The 20,569-nt window shown below is 38.6% G+C and overlaps 2 protein-coding genes across 17 annotated transcripts in view; one reads left to right on the forward strand and one right to left on the reverse strand.

Moving 5' to 3' along the window:
* Positions 1-20,569, reverse strand: part of LOC117435256 (focal adhesion kinase 1) — a 182,364-nt gene that overhangs the window by 100,582 nt on the left and 61,213 nt on the right. Inside the window, exon 1 of one of the 14 annotated variants that reach the window (XM_059010407.1) lies at positions 4,256-4,854. The exons of the other annotated variants lie outside the window; for them this stretch is intronic. Within the exon in view, the coding sequence (XP_058866390.1) occupies positions 4,256-4,301 (46 nt within the window). The 5' untranslated portion in view covers positions 4,302-4,854. Of the gene's footprint in view, positions 1-4,255; positions 4,855-20,569 lie in introns of those variants that run through there. 14 annotated transcript variants of the gene reach the window in all.
* Positions 13,461-18,382, forward strand: LOC131708209 (uncharacterized). 3 transcript variants are annotated; one of them, XR_009311294.1, is made up of 10 exons: positions 13,461-13,810; positions 14,443-15,015; positions 15,196-15,448; positions 15,584-15,909; positions 16,153-16,236; positions 16,334-16,468; positions 16,719-16,876; positions 17,006-17,114; positions 17,366-17,609; positions 17,761-18,382. XR_009311294.1 is itself a non-coding variant. In XM_059010413.1 (9 exons), the coding sequence occupies exons 5-9, from the start codon at positions 16,363-16,365 to the stop codon at positions 18,260-18,262; spliced, it is 1,119 nt and encodes a 372-aa protein (XP_058866396.1). In that variant the 5' UTR covers positions 13,461-13,810; positions 14,443-15,015; positions 15,196-15,909; positions 16,153-16,236; positions 16,334-16,362; the 3' UTR covers positions 18,263-18,379. The 3 variants fall into 3 exon arrangements, 2 of the variants coding, with proteins under 2 accessions (XP_058866396.1, XP_058866397.1); XM_059010413.1 differs by having other exon boundaries at positions 15,196-15,909; positions 17,761-18,379; XM_059010414.1 differs by lacking the exon at positions 15,584-15,909 and having other exon boundaries at positions 17,761-18,379.

Here is a 20,569-nt window from a genome sequence, read left to right on the forward strand (position 1 = left end):
GGCTCTTCCTGAGATTAGCTGACTGAGGTCCAACAAAGGAGGAGCTGAATCAATGCTGGACCCCTGTTTCAGCTTCACTGAACACTGATAAAACTGAAAAGCCTTTGGCAAGCTGGCCATCACACAACAGCTTAGAAATTCTTTGGACTGAATCTGCAAAAGTACTTGGGCTGGATGGCTGGGAAGGTGGTGGTGGGTTGGGGGGGGGGGGGGGCGTCCTTCCTGCATATCCTGGCACAGGGCTTCATCTCATTTAACAAACCTTCCTAGGATTTTGAGGTCAACACAATAGGGAAAAAAAAGCTACGCAAAATGTGTAGTAAGGAAAAGAACCAGAAATGGGTATCTTTGAAAATGAAGAAGCAAAAACCAGCTTCCTTTGACCGTGCAGTGACAGGGTGATTCGTGCTCGGAGTACTGAGGAGACTAAGCAGTGTCATTTAAGCTCTTGTAGATTCAATGGCCTATGGTGATACTTCGTCTCTTTTCAAATCTAACTTAAAAATGCCCACGTCCTAAACGATTCCTGCATCAATTCAAGTGAAACACAGGAGAACACTCACGCTACCGAGCACGCAGTGCACTGGGTCGTCAGAGCGTATCTGAATTCAGGATGAAGGGCAGTATAGAATGTTGGCTGACAAAACGGCATAACATGAAGATCTACTTATAAATAGCTACAGAAATTAACTTGTTTACTTAATTTAAATAACCAAGCAGTCATCACCTGTATAACTTATTCTTTCAAACAAATAGTGTCACTAAAAGTGGTTGAAAATACGAGAATACTTTTCGCTCAATGTAGAACACAACATGGAATGGAACCGAGAATGATTGCATTCAGTATGTGGTATAATTACAATTACGCAGGTGTGCCTAGGTTCAACTGCAATTACATTGAATTGCAATTAATTACAAATTACACAATTACAATTGTAATTTCAATTAATTACAACTGGAGTTGTGTCCAGGTCTGATTGAGAGCTAGGTTGACCGAGGGCAGGCCTCTAACCGCCAACATTACAGACTCCAATCATCTGATCTCCCTGCCCCTGTGAAAATACCAGAGCTCTCCAAAACCACACACAAACATTACAGTGCTTAATGTCTATCTGCTAAACTGCGATCCCAGCTTGTCTTGCAGAGCCAGGACTGGCACATGGACCCAGGCTAAAATTTGCCCCAGACTTACGAGACTCCAATAGAAAAAAAAAATTAAAATTGAAAAGCATAAATAAACTTTCAAAACGTTAAACACAACATTAAGCTATTTGTATTGTGTTACAGAACATTTGTATTGAATTGTGTTTATGATGGAGCATTTTAATTAAGGTAATATGCAAAACTACATTAGGCCTACTATGCTTTGTGCAATTTACTGTAAATATCTAAACTTTAGATATATATCTGAGTGGCTTAAAGAGAATTAAATGCATTCATTTTTTTTTTACTTTTTTGAAAAGTACATAGAATTTATTGGGAGAATGAGCTTTAAAAAATAATAATAATAAAAAAAGACGGTTTCATTCCACTTGCTCCTGTCCCTTTGCCCCAGCACAGTGCCACTGCGTCCCAATTTCTGGAACAGTTAAAAGGAATACAGATGGAAGCAATTTACATGTAAAGCCCCCTGGATAGAGAGGCCACCTGTGCCCAATCCTCATTTTTTTCTCATTTGGACTGCATATTGAATCCAGGGCTGTATTTTGCCCTGCAGGCATGCAATTAGTTAGCTTGACCTGCAATGTGAAGGCTTCCTTGAATTCCCTCTATTGGAAATAAAAATAAAATAACAAAAAAGAACAATGGCTGTAATACCACAGGGCCCATTCCCACCAAGCCATTTAACGTTTTGCTTCATTAACACTTTGTTTTTCAAGTGTTGTTAGAAAGATTCTTATTCAAGGCTGGCGATCTCCACCATGTCAAAAGATATAAGCTTTCGAGTGAGAGTGGATCTTTACTCAATATTTACACAACTGAAACAGCACAGTAGATCTTACTTTGGGGAGGAATGATTTCAGAACTGCCAACTACTGCCTCAATTGCCAATATACAGTATAGCATATACCTCCCTTAAGAGTGTGCAAAATGTTTGAATTTATAGCTAACCTTAGAGGCGAACAATAAAAGCGCTGAATAATTCCCCACAATACTGACAGTATGCCATCAATAAATAATACATACACTTGTAAATAAATAAACAAACAGCAAAACATGTGCAATTTCGGTTCATACAGTAGCTAGGCTACATTAAAAAAGACATAAATCAAGCAATAAGGGGCTGTAGCCAACAGTATGTTTATATTTAATGACACAATACCATGACTGTTTTAAGCAGTTTTTGTTTCAAGGTTCTTTCTAGTGAAGTTTGCTTGATGAATACTGAAATACACAAATACTGTATCAACTATGTGGCGTGCTAATCTCACTGTTTTTGTAAAGCAGGATACTATACAAACAGAACCTGACCTACTATAGATGTATGGTAGACAGACACTGTAGCAGTCCTACGATACCCAAAACATACATTGCGTCAACATCAATGCTTGCTTTCTGGTCCAAAGGGTTTAGTTGCTTCCTGAGAGACACAGCAATGCTGCAATCTCCGTTTGAGAAATCAAACAAGCAACAGGACAATCAATACTGTACAGTAGCCTATCCTTTCCTCCGTCTCCAAAAAGAACTCTCTCTCACACACAGTTCTTCTGCTCTACAGCGATGAGCAACAAGGCGAGTGTAAAGTACAGCATACTGTTGTTCATACTGTAATGTCCAGGTTACTGTTGGTCCACAGTGAAGTCAGATAGGAATCCACTGTTTAATTTCAGAGTGATTAGCAAAGACAAATTGTGTTAGTCGCTCACTGCAATAATTACAGTACACTGCGAGCACAGTAATTGTTGTTTATGTAAATGAAGTCTACAATAGCCCCCATTGTATAATCAATCATGTCAGATACAGCTTTTCAAACTCCCTCAGGGGAAAGCCTCTGGGAACACAGAATCTAAAGTCAGCTGACCTGTCATTTAAACTGAACCTTTTAGTCGACAGAGAGGGGAAGATTAAAAGTTAATGTTGTGGTTGAACCTGTATGTTGGAGTAGTAGTCCAGTACAGCAACTTCAGCACACAGTATTGCTTTACTATAATGAGACCAAAAAGTTTGTTTAACGTTAAAAGGGTGCCCTGGGCACGATTCTTCTGGAAAGGAAAACAGTATCCAACTTGCAGTAAAAAAATAATAATAAAGTTAGTTACTAGTTTTGTAGGATTAACATTTTTATTTTACATTTTAAAGCTTTAAACTTCGGAATCAAGACCTTTTTCCCCCCTATGTGATCTTTTAAAAACACATATTATGCTGTATATGCACAGCCCCCTGTCCCTCACAAAGCAAACTTGAACTAGGACTAACAGTTCCAGGTACACTATAGTTAGATCAATGCTGTAGCCTCAGATACAGCCCCCCTGTCCCTCACAAAGCCCCTCAGACCTGGTCAGACAGCACCTGCTTCAGAGCACACAGGCTGCTTGTTAGTGGCAGGGAAATGCATTTCAAACTCCCACTGTTCCCTTTGCAGTAGCTGCTCATTAGAGCAACATTTGATCGCCAGTATTCAGCCATCCCTAATCTGTACATATTGCAACTGCCAGGGCATTAAAAAGAAAGCTTTTCCTAGAACCACTTTGGAGACAAATTCAAGCAAAAATAAATAAATAAAGCAAAACCAAAATGTTTTCTTTTTACTGTATGACCAAAATTCAACATAAAGAAAGCTGTGAATGTGAAACTGGACATCCCTTGTCCTACTTATCAGCTGGCTCCTCTGGAAGAGTATTTAAAAACAAGGCAGAGTAATAGATACAGTCTCAATTAAGAAAACAGCCACAATACACTCAAATAAAACAATGTATAATGCTAGACAGCAAGCTACATCATACTGGAGGCATATTTTCATCACCTCTGCAGTGAACAAGGATGCAATTAATGTACAGCAGAACAAAAGCCAAAACATAAATCAAACCTGATAATGTACTGTAGCAGACCTCCGAATTCAAACAATAATGCCATTCCACTACAATCACATTACAGAACAGAAAACCACGTGGAAGGACAGAACAGCAAGGGAGGTTCAGTAAAAATGCTTCATATAAAATCCATTGCTCTTCCCCAGATTCCTTCAGTTACTGTGTATCTGACAGATTAGAAGGTGGATGCGAGTAAACACTAAGTAATGGAAGGCTGTGGGTACCTCTAGCCCAGCACATGGGGAATGGGCTGCAGCCACTTCTCTCCATGCAGACGGCACCTGCTTCTCAATCCGGGGCCCGGTGGCCAGCCAGGTCCAAGCGCATAGAGGCCAGGCTGGTTCCCCTGCATGTACTGTCCCCCCACCCCTACTGTCTGCAACGTGCACTCCGGCAGGCAGGGGGGCTGGAGGGGTGCGAGTGTGTGAGAGACAATGAGAAAGAGGGTGCTGAAAGGAGAGGGCGGGGGGCAGGTTACAGCAGTCAAAAGCTTCACTGCATCCAAGCCATCAAGTTAGGCTGAGCTGGAGCACCAGGACCATAGATGTTTGTTTTTCCTTTATTTCATAAAAGGGCTCTTCTTTGACTACATCTGTTCTTTCTGAGGAATCCACAGCAGCCTTAATATAAATCCCCACTGTGAGTTCTCTTGAAAAAAACAAAACAGCACAATGTTTGCAAGCAAGCAGTGATACAATTATAATAATATAAAAAAAGAAAGCCCTTCAATTATAGATTCCTCTCAAGAGATGTCCTTTGGTTTCCTTATTTTGTATCCAGTGCAAGCAGCTGCACAAAATGCGACCAAGCAAGCGTCAACATGGCTGTGAATGAGCGAGTGAGACTGAGTGTGTGTGTGTCTGTATTCTACTGCTCCATTCAGGAATCAGGAAAAAAGAAGGGCGGGGAGGGGGACTATTAGCGAGGCAATCTCATTAAAATGCTAATCTCGCTCTCACTCGGCATACTTCTATTTACAAAACTGGCAGGCTGGGGCTGCAAATCAAGGCTGACCAGGTCATGTCTGCAGCTCTGTTCCTTTACTAAACATCCCCCACCCTGTTTTTGTTGTGTGTCTGTGCCTCTGGCACTCTTCCAAGCAGCTTGTCCCCACCCCTCTCTCTCCATCTTTTTATTAGCAAAGATCGTCCTGTCCAAAGGTCAGGTTAAGAGAAAGCAGGAAAAAAAAAGCATCTGCAGCACATTCACCTTTTGATTACACAAACAGAGGCTGACAGATAATAGAAGAACCAGAAAGAAAATTAGAAATGTATTATTCTGTGTTTAAGAGCAACGCATAGTGTAGCTACAATAAAATACTCTGTACAATACAAACCATAACCTTCAGCAGGGTTTTACAATATTGAATTGCTACAGTAGCAATCTACATTCAGAGAAAACTTGATTTATTTACATCAAATATATTGTATTAAACAAATTATCAGGGTTGGGGTCAATTTCTGTTTTTCAATTTCTTTTTTAAATCAATTTCCAATACTCAATTCCAATTCCAATCCCTTTGAAGGACTTGGAATTAATATTTTACAGACATAACAATTGTTGTGATTGTTCAACTAATTTATTTTGAAGCCAATTTAATTGACTAACAATGACTTCAATGTAAGTAATTTGTTGCCCCTAATATTTTACACACACATAGTATTAGCAGATAGTTTATGCACAGCTTGGACCGGTCCCTTAGACAGATTGCAGGAAGTGCTGCAGTGAGTTTCCCTACTGAGTGATCTATCTTTGGCATTGAGAGCACACTCACTCTATAAATGGCACACATACATACTGTAGAGTAAGAAATAGTTTGTTTCTATGGCATTCATCTCTTCATAGATTCAAGAGTAAGCATTATAGTAAAAAACACATTCCTGAACAAAAAGGTAGATTTGCCAATGAAAGTCCTGCAGTACTGTTGGTGGTTCTGGCATGATCGTGGCAAGAACGAGGCTAGGAAGCTGCAGTGAAAGCACTAAAGTGCACATTAATAAACAAAATAGCACAGGAACAAATAAACAGGCACACAGGCCAAAACAAAAAGGGTTAAACAAAGTACACAAATGTACACAAAAACACTGCTGACTGGCTGGGCATTCACCTTCACTGAACAGATCGAAACACACACACACACACACACACACACACACACACACACACACACACACACATCAAAAACTCACCAGACTCCCTCTCCAAGACACAGGGTTTCTGCCTGCTTTTATGCAGGTGACCACTCTCCAATTACCACCAATCTGCAATAACTGGAGAGTGGCAACACCTGTGGTTGCTGGCAGAGACATTAACCCCATCCCTGCTACAGTGGTCTAGGAGCACAACTGCATTATGAAAGTTTAAATAATAAGCCACTCAGTTACTGAATAATGTTTTATTTCAACTTACTGTATTAAGGAGGACACCAGCAGGAAAGGGTCATAATCAGGGTTTCAGACAGCAAATACAGAAGCGCTTACATCTGAAATTAGTATCAGTTACTACTATATCATTAGAACCTGTTCTGCACAAGTGTTAAGATTACAATCTGCTTACAAACACAGTACACATATTACACATGTAATAGTTGGAAATCAAATGGGCCAGTACAGTAAAAAGGTCACATGACAATTGGCTCTAAAACTGAATAGGCAGATCCTAACTAAAAGGCAAAGTATCCCCAGCGCAACATGTTTAAAAAATATATTACCTGGAGCACGGTCAAGCTGAGCTTTAGATAAGATAAATGCATGCAGGTATTCATCCAGGTTGGCACCAGGACCCAACACACAGGGTATGGAGACCAAAAGCAGCACTCTAGGAATGAAAAGGTGTTACTTCACTCTGTGCCAATCCACAAGCCTTAACTTAAGAATAGTGGATCATGGATCATGTGACCATGCTTTTGTAATTTATCATTAATTGCAATTACAATGTAATTGGAATTGTAGTTGAACCTTGGCACACCTGTGTAATTGTATTTGTAATTGTCATATCATTGCTCAATTACAGTTCAATTATACACCTTTCCAAGCTGAATCATTCACAGCTCAATTTTGTGTTTTTCAAAAGACAATCTAAATAATATGGAACACTCCTTTGTGAATTCCTTGCAGAACACTACAGTAGTGATCCCATATTGTATGAAGAGAGGGCTACCGGTACTGTAAATACAGCAAGACCGCTTATGAAACGCTATGCCTGAGGCTTTCCATCATCAAGGTTGATTGTAAACTGCAGCTATCATCACTTTCAGTTGCAACTTGTACCTGGTGAGATCACAGGTAAATCAACAGTACACTCAAGATTTTTGGTATCACAATCCTGTGTGTGTGGGGGGGGAGCGGGGTGCAGTAATGGTGGCCAACGAGAGCCAACAATAGCAAAATGCATCCAGTTTGAATTCCACACCGTTTCCCATACCTGACGGACAAGGCATGCTGTTTACCCACGGATTAATTGAATAAGATAAATGCCAGTAACCACAGGCTGACTGAAAGAACAAATACTGAAATTAAGATCCTGTATTATTGTAACACTGATTTTTCTTGGCTCATTAGGTATCTGAGTTTGAATCGTGCAAAGGGCAAAACATGTACACACCAAACGCACCAGCATGGTGTAGGAGCAGTGCCTCTCAAGTAGCATTGTTCTTGCTACAGTAGTATACATGACTTTCAGGGGAGCTCACCCTGGTATCCTGAACAAATTGCTCCAGCAAAGCCTGGGAGAAATATCCTTTACTGGATATGTTCAAAGATCAGTCTGTATACAGTAAATAACTTGTCCCATCAATCATTTTTTGGGTAAGGCCATGAACTCTTCACATGCAACCCTATCTCCTTTGATTTCAGTAACAAGATAGCACAGACCAGGGCAGTCAGGAGCCATACTGTAACATATTGAATTTCACCAGTTACCTAGGTTCTTATTCCCAAAGACTTTGCACTCGATCTAGCAGTGATCGGTCCATCTGAGCTAACTAGGTCTTCCGTTAAAAATAAATAAAATATATCTACAATTATAGAAAAACCTACATGTTTCCCCTAAATATACAGTAGGGTCAAAATGAACGAAGAATGAAAAGTAATTTTGTTATTTAAATAATTCATGAATGTACTGTGCTAGATCTGTGAGTACCCGATTAGCGTTCCGCCTGGCTAGGTCTGCATTTCATCTAGCTGCAGCTCTGAGCAGGCAGGGTGTCACAGAGATACAGTACAGTAAGAGGTCAACAGCCAATGTAAATCACCCAGTGGAAACTTTCATATGCCAGGCACTAGAGTAGTTATGGATGACTGGGCTGTTCCCTGCCATCAGCTCAGCAATATACTCTGTGGTTCGTCTTCATCATTCAGCAGTGTACTATCCACTACGGCAGCATGTGATGGATGAACATGGCAATAGTAAATACAGCAGTACATGTAGCGTACCCTAGAGTCCCGTTGCAAACTTCAAAAAAGAAAAAAAAAACAACAAACAAACAAACAAACAAACAAGCAAGAATGTCAGTAACACTCAAAAACAATTTCTCCATATACACATGTGTGACACTGTACAGAGAGAGATGCACAGACACTCCCCTTATTACTGTATCTCCATATACATGTGTGTGACACTGTAGAGAGAGATGCACAGACACTCCCCTTATTACTGTATCTCCATATACATGTGTGTGACACTGTACAGACAGAGAGATGCACAGACACTCCCCTTATTACTGTATCTCCATATACATGTGTGTGACACTGTACAGAGAGATGCACAGACACTCCCCTTATTACTGTATCTCCATATACATGTGTGTGACACTGTAGAGAGAGATGCACAGACACTCCCCTTATTACTGTATCTCCATATACATGTGTGACACTGTACAGAGAGAGATGCACAGACACTCCCCTTATTACTGTATCTCCATATACATGTGTGACACTGTACAGAGAGAGAGATGCACAGACACTCCCCTTATTACTGTATCTCCATATACATGTGTGTGACACTGTAGAGAGAGATGCACAGACACTCCCCTTATTACTGTATCTCCATATACATGTGTGTGACACTGTACAGAGAGAGATGCACAGACACTCCCCTTATTACTGTATCTCCATATACATGTGTGACACTGTACAGAGAGAGATGCACAGACACTCCCCTTATTACTGTATCTCCATATACATGTGTGTGACACTGTACAGACAGAGATGTTTTTTGCCAAATCAACAATATCGACATTTTAGAAAGAATTTATCGTTTTTTTTCGATCTTTATTTTTCAATTTTTTCCAGACTTTTTATGCCATTAAGAAAGCTACATCTCATTTAGCGAAAGCCCTTTACCATAGTCAACATGCAACTAAACCATGGTTACCAACACTCCAATTAACATTTGGTCACAGCAGAGCTATATTAAACAATTGTCTCAAATAAACCGTAGAAAACACGCATATGAAAGTGTATTACACAGACTTATAGCATAAATTTGAGTAAAACTAATATGCACAGAAAAAAAAAACATTAGATTCGTTGAACAGAACTAACTTGCACTTATTATTTGGAGTCGGAGCTCTACGCCTCTCCTGCTTCAGCACATCTGAACTCACTGGAGGCAAGGCAGCCTGGCCCACTTCATCCTGTCAAGTGTTTCCGCTCCATTTTCAAATCAAACTTCTAACTGTCACCATATACCTATAGCAAAAGCCTACCTACACCTTAACCCACTAATATCAAAGTAAGCGCTTTGAATGACAGGCACTGTAGCTGGCAAATGAAAGTGCACAGTCAGTGCAGGTCTTGATGATTGACAGTCGAATGACTGCATTCTAGCGCTGCTCAGGTCAACGAGATCTGTCAGAACAGGATGAAATGACTGACACTGAAACTACAGCACCCCCTAGCCATTCAAAGCAGAACAGAGACAGGACAGAAAGCAAGTATTAAAACTACACAAACTAGAGATGATTTCTAAATTATGATTTTTGGCAAGAAAATAAAAAATAGCGAGTGTTTTTTCCGACATTTATCCTATGTAAATTTATTTCAGTCTAACTCATATTTTTGGGGACTTTGGCGTTTAACAAGCTTTACCCGTTAAAATTGAAAAGTAGCAAGCCTAGCAATAAAGAACTGTCAGCTTGTGTCATCATTTTAGAAGCAAGTAGTAAGAGATGCCCCCTCTATCCTGAGTTATTCTGCCTAATCTTGCTACAGCACAAGAAACATCATAGGAATAATACTTTCTATGTGTACACATGCCGTGTACAGCATTAGACAGACCTACTGTAACAAGCAATATGTAAAGGGGCTGGGTTGTAATAGAGTAGGTGTCAAGTACAGCATATTCTTATGAGTGGTGGACAATATCCCCAGTCAAAGAACAGTTGGGTGAATATGAACATTGAAATGTGCAGGGATTCCAATAGCAGCAGCAGCAGCTCCGGTTAGAATAATGTGTGATGAATCTCCTTGTGTACCAGATTCACAAAGCCCCAAATCAAGCAACACGTTCACCCGCACTTACTCAAGCCACACATCTCCATGTCCCTTACAACAGCCTTATTACCGAAACCGAGGAAAAGAAAATGTTCTGAATGACTTTCATGAGCCACCGACTAGGAAAGACTGCTTCCATAAATCTTTTCCTTTTTTTAGCATCTTTAAAAAATAAAAAAAAATGGATTCATGAGTTAGGATAGAATATAGTACAGAGGTTTAAGGCTGTGTTCACAATGGGTCTGTTTAGAGCAAGGTTCTTCAATAGGAGGCCCGCAGGTCAAATCTGGCCCGCGAGAGCCTTCCTTTTGGCCCGTCAAGCGTCAGCTGTCCTTCATTACAAAAACTGAAACTGCTGATATGCAAGATTATAAAGTCGCCGTAATCTACAGGGTATTTGCTTCCCCTAAAAAGCATTTTTTTTTTGGCAGCCTAATACAGGAACAAGTCAGTTGATTGGCCAAGCTTTATTTCTGATGAGCTATCATTTTGGCATGCGTCACAAATGTCCGCCCATTTGCTTAGTTTTAGTGTCTCATTGGTTCAGCAATGAGAGAAGGCTTTGTGCAATATGAAAACAGCGGTAGTAATATTATTTTCTTTAGTACTGCCAAACTATCTGAATATTCTTACAAACATTGCTGCACATTAATTCAAAGCCAAAAATCCACGTCTGTGTCTAAAATGCAAGTGATGTGTGGGATTAACATAAAAAAAACAACAAGGTGCTGCTTTAGATTTGGCAAGCTTTACATATTTTAGGATAAATAGTATTGGAAATTACTTTCATTTTGTAAGATTTAGCTGGGAATTGTCCAGCATGTGATTGGAACAGGAAAGTGAAATAGTTTTTGCATTAATTTAACTTAAATACATTAGTAATATACTTTATCTTATGTATTGTATTAAGTTATATGATTGATTAACCTATTACGTTTGATCTGTTGTCAGAGCAATAACATTTTTGTTTTTTTAAATCTTCCAAAACACCAGATGTTTGTCTCCGGTTTATTGTAGAAAGTCTTGGGAAGTTGAGGGTGGCTGCTGTATGTTTTAAAATGAGAAACAGTTTAGTTTTATTATAGAAATACATGAAAAAACTAAGTGCATATGTCTATATTTCCTTTATTTTTCATATGATAAACTAAGTATTGTTAGGAAAATTAGCAATGCGGCCACCAGTGTTCAGTCACAGGAAATTGGCTGAAGAAACCGAGCCTGTCAAAGATCTTTTATTTGGGCTTAAAAAAACCTGTTTGGCAACAGTAAGAAATGCACTGCGGCACACCTCTCAAAGACGATACGGTGTATATGCACTGCGGCACACCTCTCAAAGACGATACGGTGTATATGCACTGAAGAACGCCTCTCAAAGACGGCACGGTGGATATGCAGTGAAGTTTATTTTCCCTCCGTTTACTGTCATGCCATGTGTTTAATTTAGAAACATTTCATTGACATTTCAACACATTGGAGCTAGAACATGCATATTTAAACACCGTGCTACACTTTTAATTAGGCACTTAATAAGATGCTTATACAACATACGTGCTTTCGTTAGTTAACTTGAATGCTTGCTGTGCAGTAATTGTCAGAACATTTTCTAGTTTTAATAAAATTAAAATTAATAACATGCTGTTTTAATAGCATTACAGTGAGATTTGTATAATTATTTGTTTGCAAGATGTCTTTTAACACTGGTCAGGATATTATATTTGCTTTCTATTTTTATCATATTAAGTGGTTATTTCTGAGATGTATGAGTTGATTGGTGCAAGTGCAGTGTTGCAACGTTTTGTTACTGTATGTAAAGTCTGATTGGATAGTCAGATTTTCATGACCATTTAAACAACCCCCCACCACTACGCACATCTTGATCCCCTGTGGCCCCTCAAGGTTTGGACATTGCTTTATCTGGCCCGCCAGAGAATGTAACTGATTACCACCGGGTTTGGTCCGCATTCTGTACGTTTGATGTGAAGTGCGAACAATAAAGTCCACTTAGGAAACTAACACAGTTGCCAAGTCCGCTTATAATAAGCGGGTTCGAATTTGTATAAACACTCATACTCTAACGTGGGTTGCGCTTGTTTTGGGCTTGTTTTGAAAGGCAGTGCCGCTTTTTTCTCGTGAGACCTGGCAACACTCTAAACCAGGGGTGCCCAATCCTGGTCCTGGAGGGCCAATGCCCTCCTGGTTTTTGTTCAAACTGTACACTAAATTTTTTAATTGGACCAATTAAGCTTCTAATAAGGGCTTGATTGGTCCAATTAAGTAATTTAGGGCACAGTTGCAACAAAAGCCAGGAGGGACATCGGCCCTCCAGGACCAGGATTGGGCACCCCTGCTCTAAACAAACCATACCGAGTCCACCTAAAGAGGTTTGCTTGCTAAACGTCAATGTGAACAACAGCTGGATTTGGTCCTTTTGCACACAGGAAACGAACTATACAAGGTAACCTGACTAGGAAGTAAACATTCCATTTCATGAGGAAACAAGTAGAGCAAAAAAAAAAAAATGTCTCAAGGAACTACATTATGGTTACCATACACCCTGCGAAAACTGAGACTGTCACAGATTGCAGCCTTACGTTTTTTTGAAGTACAAAACTGTATCAGCGGGCTCAGCAAGTTAATCGCAGAATAATGTATTAGGTTGTGTGTTAGCGCCATTCAAAAATAAAATAAACAACCTTACAGATGGTAACAGATTTGTGTACATTTAACATGTTTTGTCTAGATAACAATATAAATAAAACAATGAGTTGTTAATGCTCAGTAATAAATTCACTATTATTGTGTTATTTTTAGGCTTCTAACGATAACGATAATAATCAAAGTATTTATCGATTGGGACCCCACGATAACAAATCGATAATATTTTAATGAAATCGAATATTCCATGAAATTAAAAACGTGTCTTGTACAGGGCTGCCAACACACACGCAATGGCCGTGAGACTCACACATTTGAGCATATTCTCACGCTCACACGCATTGGTAAAAAAGTGTCACGCAATTTTTGGGGTCAGTTTCTAACACTCTTCTTGGAAGACACTGTAACTGAATGGCTGCACGTGTAATGTTTTAATTTATTACTGCTGAAAAGTCAGAGTGTCGCACTTCATCTGCCGGAATGAACCACCTTGCTAACCAGTCAGGGGTTCGCGGGAAGAATTGTAACAGTCCATCACAAGTCCTCCGCGAGCTTAAGCAGCGGCGAGCGGGAAATGCGACAGAGACAGCAGTGAGAGGTGCAGATACAAACCCCGGTACAGCTTGAGAGGTAGGAAAACGGTTACACACAATTTTTTTTTTAATCTTCTTAAGATTTGTGCTTATCTGATCATCCGTGATTATTTATGATGCTAATAATTATGCGTTGCTTTGAAGTTCATAGATATAGCTAGTATCCTTCGCTGCTATTATAAAATCAGATTAATGACATCAATTGTAATTTTAACAAAAAACTTTATTATAGTTTATTTATATTATTCGTGGTTAAGTTCAAATTGCTTTGATGATGGTCTGTCTGCTTTGAGTTCTTTTTGACAGATAAACTGTTATATATATATATATATATATATATATATATATATATATATATATATATATATATATATATATATATAATATAAAAGCATTCTAGAGCTCGATGTTGAATGATTTATAAATATGCAAATATCCGTTACTGAAATTATAGACCAGGAGTATTATTATTAATACGATTGTTGTTGTTATTATTTATTAATTTGTCAGACACCATTTTCAAATATAAACTAAATAACTGTCTAAATAAAAACTGTCTAAATGAATAACTTTGAACTGTCTAAATAACGAGTTGCCACACTCCAGTGTTTGATCTCTTAACTGAGCACTAGACACCGATACAAAAAAAGTGTGTTTTTTTTTTTACAGATGAGTAAATCAAACAAGCCAAACCATGCAAAGGGCTCTAGAAGACAGCAACAACCCAAAGTGTGTCCACCAGGATCAAAGCGAAAAGTACCAGAGAGCCAAAAACTGACAGCCTTCTTTGGCCTAGGAAGGCTTGACACACCACTGTCACCAGAACCTGGTCATGCTGATGTACCTGCTGAAAAGGCAGCCAGGATAGAGTGTGTAGGGGAAGATTCAGCTGATGGGACAGAACCAGATGACTCTACAAAAAAGTCTGTGCCAGCCAAGAAGTCAAATTCTTCTGGAAAATCAAGAACCAAATGTGGGGCAGCCACTTATAAATCCAAATTCCAGCCCGGGTGGACAACAGAATGGCCCTTTATTAAGAAGGGACTCACGCAGCATCATTTTTGGTGTGAGATTTGCAGAACTGAGAATGCTTGTTACCATATGGGCCATGCAGATGTGGAGCGTCACATAGAGAGCGAGTCACAGAGGAAGGTCAAGGCAGTGGAGCAATCGCAGCAAATTACCAAATTTACAGTGAACACAGCTCCAAAGGTGGATAACATGACACAACTTGAGGCGAAGGTATGAATGAATAACTTCTTTAACATTTTGTTTTTCCAAAATTATTTTCTTCTTGTACAGAAGATATTGGCAAACACATTTGACTGGTACTTTTCCCATTTGTTACACTGGAAGACTAACCACAGAAACAGCTTTTTGTTCTGACTGTAAAAGTATTCTTTTTTTATACTTTGTTTTCAGGCACGACGAGCTGAGATCAAAGTTGCTGTGACGATGGTAAATCACAATGTCCCCCTTGCAGTTGCTGACCACTTCAGCCCACTGATGAAAGAGTGTTTTAAGGATTCAGATGTGGCACAGAGATATGGTGCTGCAAGGACCAAGACTACTTGTATTATCAACAGGGCGATAGCACCATACCTTCATGATGAGCTGGTCAAAAAGATGAGAAACAGGCCATACACCTTGTCAACTGATGGATCAAATGATACAGGTACATCTCATTTTAGAGAAAAGAAGGACTTTTAATGATTTTCATTAATCCTAGTTTTTGATTAAATGAAGCACAATAACTGTGATGTTTGTATTTATCCACAGTTTATTTTTTTTATCAATTCATTTTTTTTAGGAAGGGAAAAGATGAACCCATTGACTGTGAAACTGTTTGATGTAGACAGGGTGGAACACATGTTCCTAGATATGTGCATCACAACTGGCACTAATGCTGCCACAGCAGAGACCATTTTTGAAAAAATGGACAGTGTCCTCAAGAAGGATAACATCCCATGGCAAAACTGTGTAGGTCTGTCAGTGGACAATGCCAATGTGAACATGGGTGTCTGTAACTCTATCAAATCAAGGATATTAAGCATAAATCCGACTGTTTATGTCCATGGTTGTCCTTGCCACATAGTTCACAACAATGCCAGTGCTGCTGGGACTCATTATATTGAGGTTTGTACCGACACTTTATACTGATGATATGCATTAAGTTTCAATTCCTTCAAGTTTCACTGTATCATTTAGAGGATTCAAATTAGTGTAAACAATCTAGTTAGAACCTGATAATTATAGAGTGATAATTTTCTGATAAAACAAAAATAATTATGCACAAGAAAAAACAATAATTTAAAAAGATATGTAGATAGAAAACTTTGGCTTAAATTATAAATGTTGAAATTAAATTTCCTATTTCAGTTGTCAGACTTTGATGTGGAGGATGTGGTTGTAGATATTGGATACTGGTTCAAAGCAAGCACAAGAGAAAATGTAGACTGGATGGTAAGAGTTTTTCATAATATAATAAGCCTTTTTGAAATGATAACAATAAATCATGAAAAGCCATCACAGCATTTTAATTTTTTTTTTTTTTTTTCAGAATTCTGTGTGTTTTGTGATACTGAGTACATGGCTGTCATAGACCATGTTTCCACACGGTGGCTGAGTCTGGAGACGGCAGTAGTCCGCATTCTACAGCTGTATCGAGCACTTGTCAGCTACTTCAAGTCTAACAGTGAGTACTAATTAGGCTTGCCACCCGTTCTGGTTTTGCCTGGATTGTTCTCTTTTTAAGGCTGCTGTCCCGGGAAATCTCTAAGACTTCCCGGGACATTAAATATTAAATATACTTAAAAGTATACTTTTTTTTTGTACAAAATGACTCTGGTGGCAGGTGACAACCCTAGCTCATCCACCTAGATATTTAAAATGCCAGTTGCATCTTGCTATAATGCTTGATATATCTTTGTCTCTGTCATTTACAGTTGAGAAACAAGCCCGCTTTAAGAGGCTTAGGAAGCATTTTGAGGATCCAATGACAGAGGTACACCTCTTATTCTACCAGGCCACACTGCCTGTCTTAACAGAGTTTAATTTACTCTTTCAGCGCCAAGAGCCATCTGTGTATCTTCTCCATGGACAGGTAAATATATAATATTCTTCACTTCTTTCCACAACATTATAATTAAAGTTGTATAATTAAATAATGATTTGTTTTGAACATTTTACCATTGTATTATTATTAATATAATTTGTGATTTTTTTTTTTCAGATGAGGTCTTATGTTAAGAAACTCATGTCCAAGTTTGTTACCACAACTGCAATAAAAAATGCTGATGTGTGTGAAGTTGAGTATAAAGACAAACAGAACCAGGTGGCAGGTATGTGCTAAAAATAGAAATCTATGTAAAAATAATTTTAAAGATGTGGAATTCAAAGGCAGGTATTAAAAATATTTGAAAAGATTAATTTCTAGGAATGTTTACTGTTGATGTTAATTACTCTTTTGGGTAATCTTAAACTTTGTAAAACAATGTCAAACTGAATCTGACTATAACAAAATAAAAACTTGCATAAAGCAGTAAACACTAAAGGGAACAATATATTTATTCTAAGTTTTGTTATTAACTAGATCACAAGCTTAATGTTGGCTGGACAACAAGAACAACCCTCAACCGTCTGCATGAAGCTGGTGAGATCAGTCAGTACCAGGTAGACAACTTCCACAAGGCTGTGAGGGCATTCTTTGTTGCAGCTGTTGACTATGCCTTTAAGAAGCTGCCCTTCAAGGAGCCAGTCCTTGAACATTCACAATTCATTGACTTTCAACAGAAGATGGACTGTGATGTGAATGATGCCCTATACTTTGTGTACAGGTATGCTTCTTAGATTCATGGTAATGTATTTACTAAAGATAGCAACACAGGAAACAGATACAATGTTTTAAAAAAATGATAAAACATGTGAAAGAAACAGAAAAGTAAAGGGTTTTTAATTATATAATGTCTTTCAATCTAAATATTTCAGGTTTAGTCATCTGCTTCCATATGGAGATCCCAAAGAACAGGACAAGTTGAGTGAGGAGTTCCTGGACTATCAACTTATGGAGGAAAAGGACATTCCCAGAAGCATTTGGGAGCAGGCGGTGAGCAGAGTCAGTGAGCAGGAGGTGTACCACAGGATGGATAAAGTGTGGGCACACATGGCCACAATCAAGAGTCCAGTAACAGGAATGCCTAAGCTACCCATGCTGAGCAAGGTGGCACAACTAATTCTAACCCTGCCACACTCTAATGCTGATGCAGAAAGAGTTTTTTCAATGATTGGACTAAACAAGACTGACACACGGAATGCTCTGGCCTTGGAAGGCACACTGTCTTCTATAATGACAATAAAGATGTCCGGTATGGAGCCCAACTGCTTCAAGTATGAGCCCCCAGCAGAAGTAATCAAGGCCTCCAAGTCAGCTGCTTCCAGTTACAACCGTGAACATGCAGCAGCTTCAAATGCTGGCTCAGAATGCACCTAAGGTAATGATTTTCCATCTTTTAAAAAAAAATGTCTATTTGTTTTGCAACTAAGTCACTCACAGCACTTCACCGCGCGCTAAAATTGTACTTGTTCAAAAGTCTCACTCAAACAGTTTCCTAAAAGTTGGCAGCCCTGCTTGTATATATCAACTTACTGTCAAGAACGTAATATGTGTTGTTGTTTATAAATGTTACTGAGAATATGCGTCTGTGAACAAATACAGGATGATGATGCAGAGATCAAGAGTAACTTGCTTTGTGAATGTATTTTATACATATTATTGTGTTTTAAATCAGTCCCAACGGTAGCCGTCTGTCTTGAGCGAAACAAATAGTAATTAACATTACTACGCTGTCACGTGCCTCTGTTTCAGAATTTTTTTTATTTCTCTTATTTTTTTTTACCTTTTCGTTTTGAAGCAATGCACTACCCGCAACCTTTTTTTTCGTTTTTGATTGCTGTTCCAGTCTAAATGTCGCTGGATCGTAGCTCGACGTTTGTGATCCAATGAAACATTCCAGTTCAGATCTCCTAGGATACAAAACCCGACCCGACCAATCAGTGAGGAGAGCCCAGAGTGGTTATTGGCTGATGTTAAGTGTCAATCAATAAATCCTGTCCAGTTTTCTTTTTGAAATTGAAACAAGATTATATATAGGGCTTCTGTTTTTTGGGTTTATTCATTGCATTTTTCAGTGCTTATTTTTAGCTATTTTCGAGTTTGATGTAAATCGTTTTTTTTCAGGGCTTTCGTTTTTGATATAGTGTATGAAATTAGTGTTTTCGGTTACTTTTCAAAATGCTTGAGTATTTTTTTTTTTGGTGTGTGTGTCAAAATATGTCTAGTACCTCGACAGTACTTGCACACTTAAGTTGTACCTTCTTTCCTTTGCTGTCTTCCACAACGAAATCCCTATGGTCACAGGCACATTCTTCTGGGGTTTTTGTGTCTACGCATTTATGTACATTTCAACACAGTTCTGTTTTAAATCCTCTGTGTCTTAACTGTAATACAGCTTTAAATCCCGCTAACAAGCCTCAATCCTGATTGTAATTTCATTTTACATCTCGCAAGCGGAGTCTCCAGTAGAAATGTAGGAATGTGCTGTCACTCAGTAGTTGAGGCGGGTTTAAAGTATTCAGAACAAATCAACGATAGATGCAAGTCAGGAAGGCGGGACATTGCCCAGCAGCACAGGGAAATGTATTTATTACTATTTTTGTAGTAGATTTTATTTTTTTTAATGTGAAAAGGGTAAAGTCAACGTGAATAGATTAACCATTTCCACAGTTTTTCCGGTGTTTATTGCCTATCCACTGATTTAATTTTTTTGTATAGGGGGTGTTTAATCGGTTAAAACCGAAAATCAGAAGCCCTAATTATAAAATCACACCAGGAACCTGGACCGGTACACATAACTTCATTGGATTTAAGTGCAGGGTAAAAAGTACACAAGAAAAGACCTAGGTAGGCAGGGCCTTAGTAATGTACTGTATAAGTATAAGCGAATCCACGTGGGCGAAACGCTTCTCTGAGCACTCCAGTACGAGACGCATTTTTGATTGCAACGTGGTATGTAGATTGATTAAGCTATACATGTATGAAAGAGATATTATACACATTCAAGTGTGGAGACGCAAAATAAAATGATCAACCAGAGAATGTGTCGCTGTAGAAAGTTCTGTTGCAGGAAAAGGTAGGCTACCTCTAATGTGCTGTTTGGAAAAATGACGATATAGCTGTATTCACTGAAGATAATGCAAATCGAAGTCTAAGTGGCTATGCAAAGTCATGTAAAGTTTTGATTAAAACATGACAGCAAAAAGTGAAATGCATCTCTGCAGCCGCGGCACACTGGAAGGGAGGGCTGCTTTCACTGGCAGAAGCTGGACCACGCAATTCATAAAATCTAACCAACAGCAAATTAAAAAAAAAAAGATTGATTTATTTCCATGTGAATAGGACATAATGTTAATGTAGTTTTCAAATCTTTTTTTTTTTTCTCCTTTGGACAGTAGGGTTTAATTTTTTTTTCTCAATTTACCGTTATGTTTACATTGGAAATTTGTCAGATTTTACACAAAGCAAGGCAAAGACTAGTGACTGCAGGAATAGAAAATTGGAGAGTGCTATATTTAAATGCCAATGTATTTATCAAATGTGTCCTAAAACATCGGGATTTGTTTGAATGAGTTTTGTATACCATGCTCTATAAAAAGAGGACTTATTGTTCCTTTAAAAACTGTTAGTGAGGTAATTTTTTTTTTTTTTTTTTTTTTTTTTTAAACCATTTAAACTCGATAA

This window comes from Acipenser ruthenus, chromosome 3 (assembly GCF_902713425.1).
Source record: "Acipenser ruthenus chromosome 3, fAciRut3.2 maternal haplotype, whole genome shotgun sequence".
In the NCBI taxonomy this organism is placed as follows: domain Eukaryota; kingdom Metazoa; phylum Chordata; class Actinopteri; order Acipenseriformes; family Acipenseridae; genus Acipenser; species Acipenser ruthenus.

Excerpts from the sequence above, each read along its gene's own strand:
- LOC131708209 (XM_059010413.1), top strand. The coding sequence starts at position 16,363 with ATGGCTGTCATAGACCATGTTTCCACACGGTGGCTGAGTCTGGAGACG. Across the intron at positions 16,469-16,718 it reads CAGCTACTTCAAGTCTAACA|TTGAGAAACAAGCCCGCTTT; the intron begins GTGAGTACTAAT and ends TGTCATTTACAG. Across the intron at positions 16,877-17,005 it reads TGTATCTTCTCCATGGACAG|ATGAGGTCTTATGTTAAGAA; the intron begins GTAAATATATAA and ends TTTTTTTTTCAG.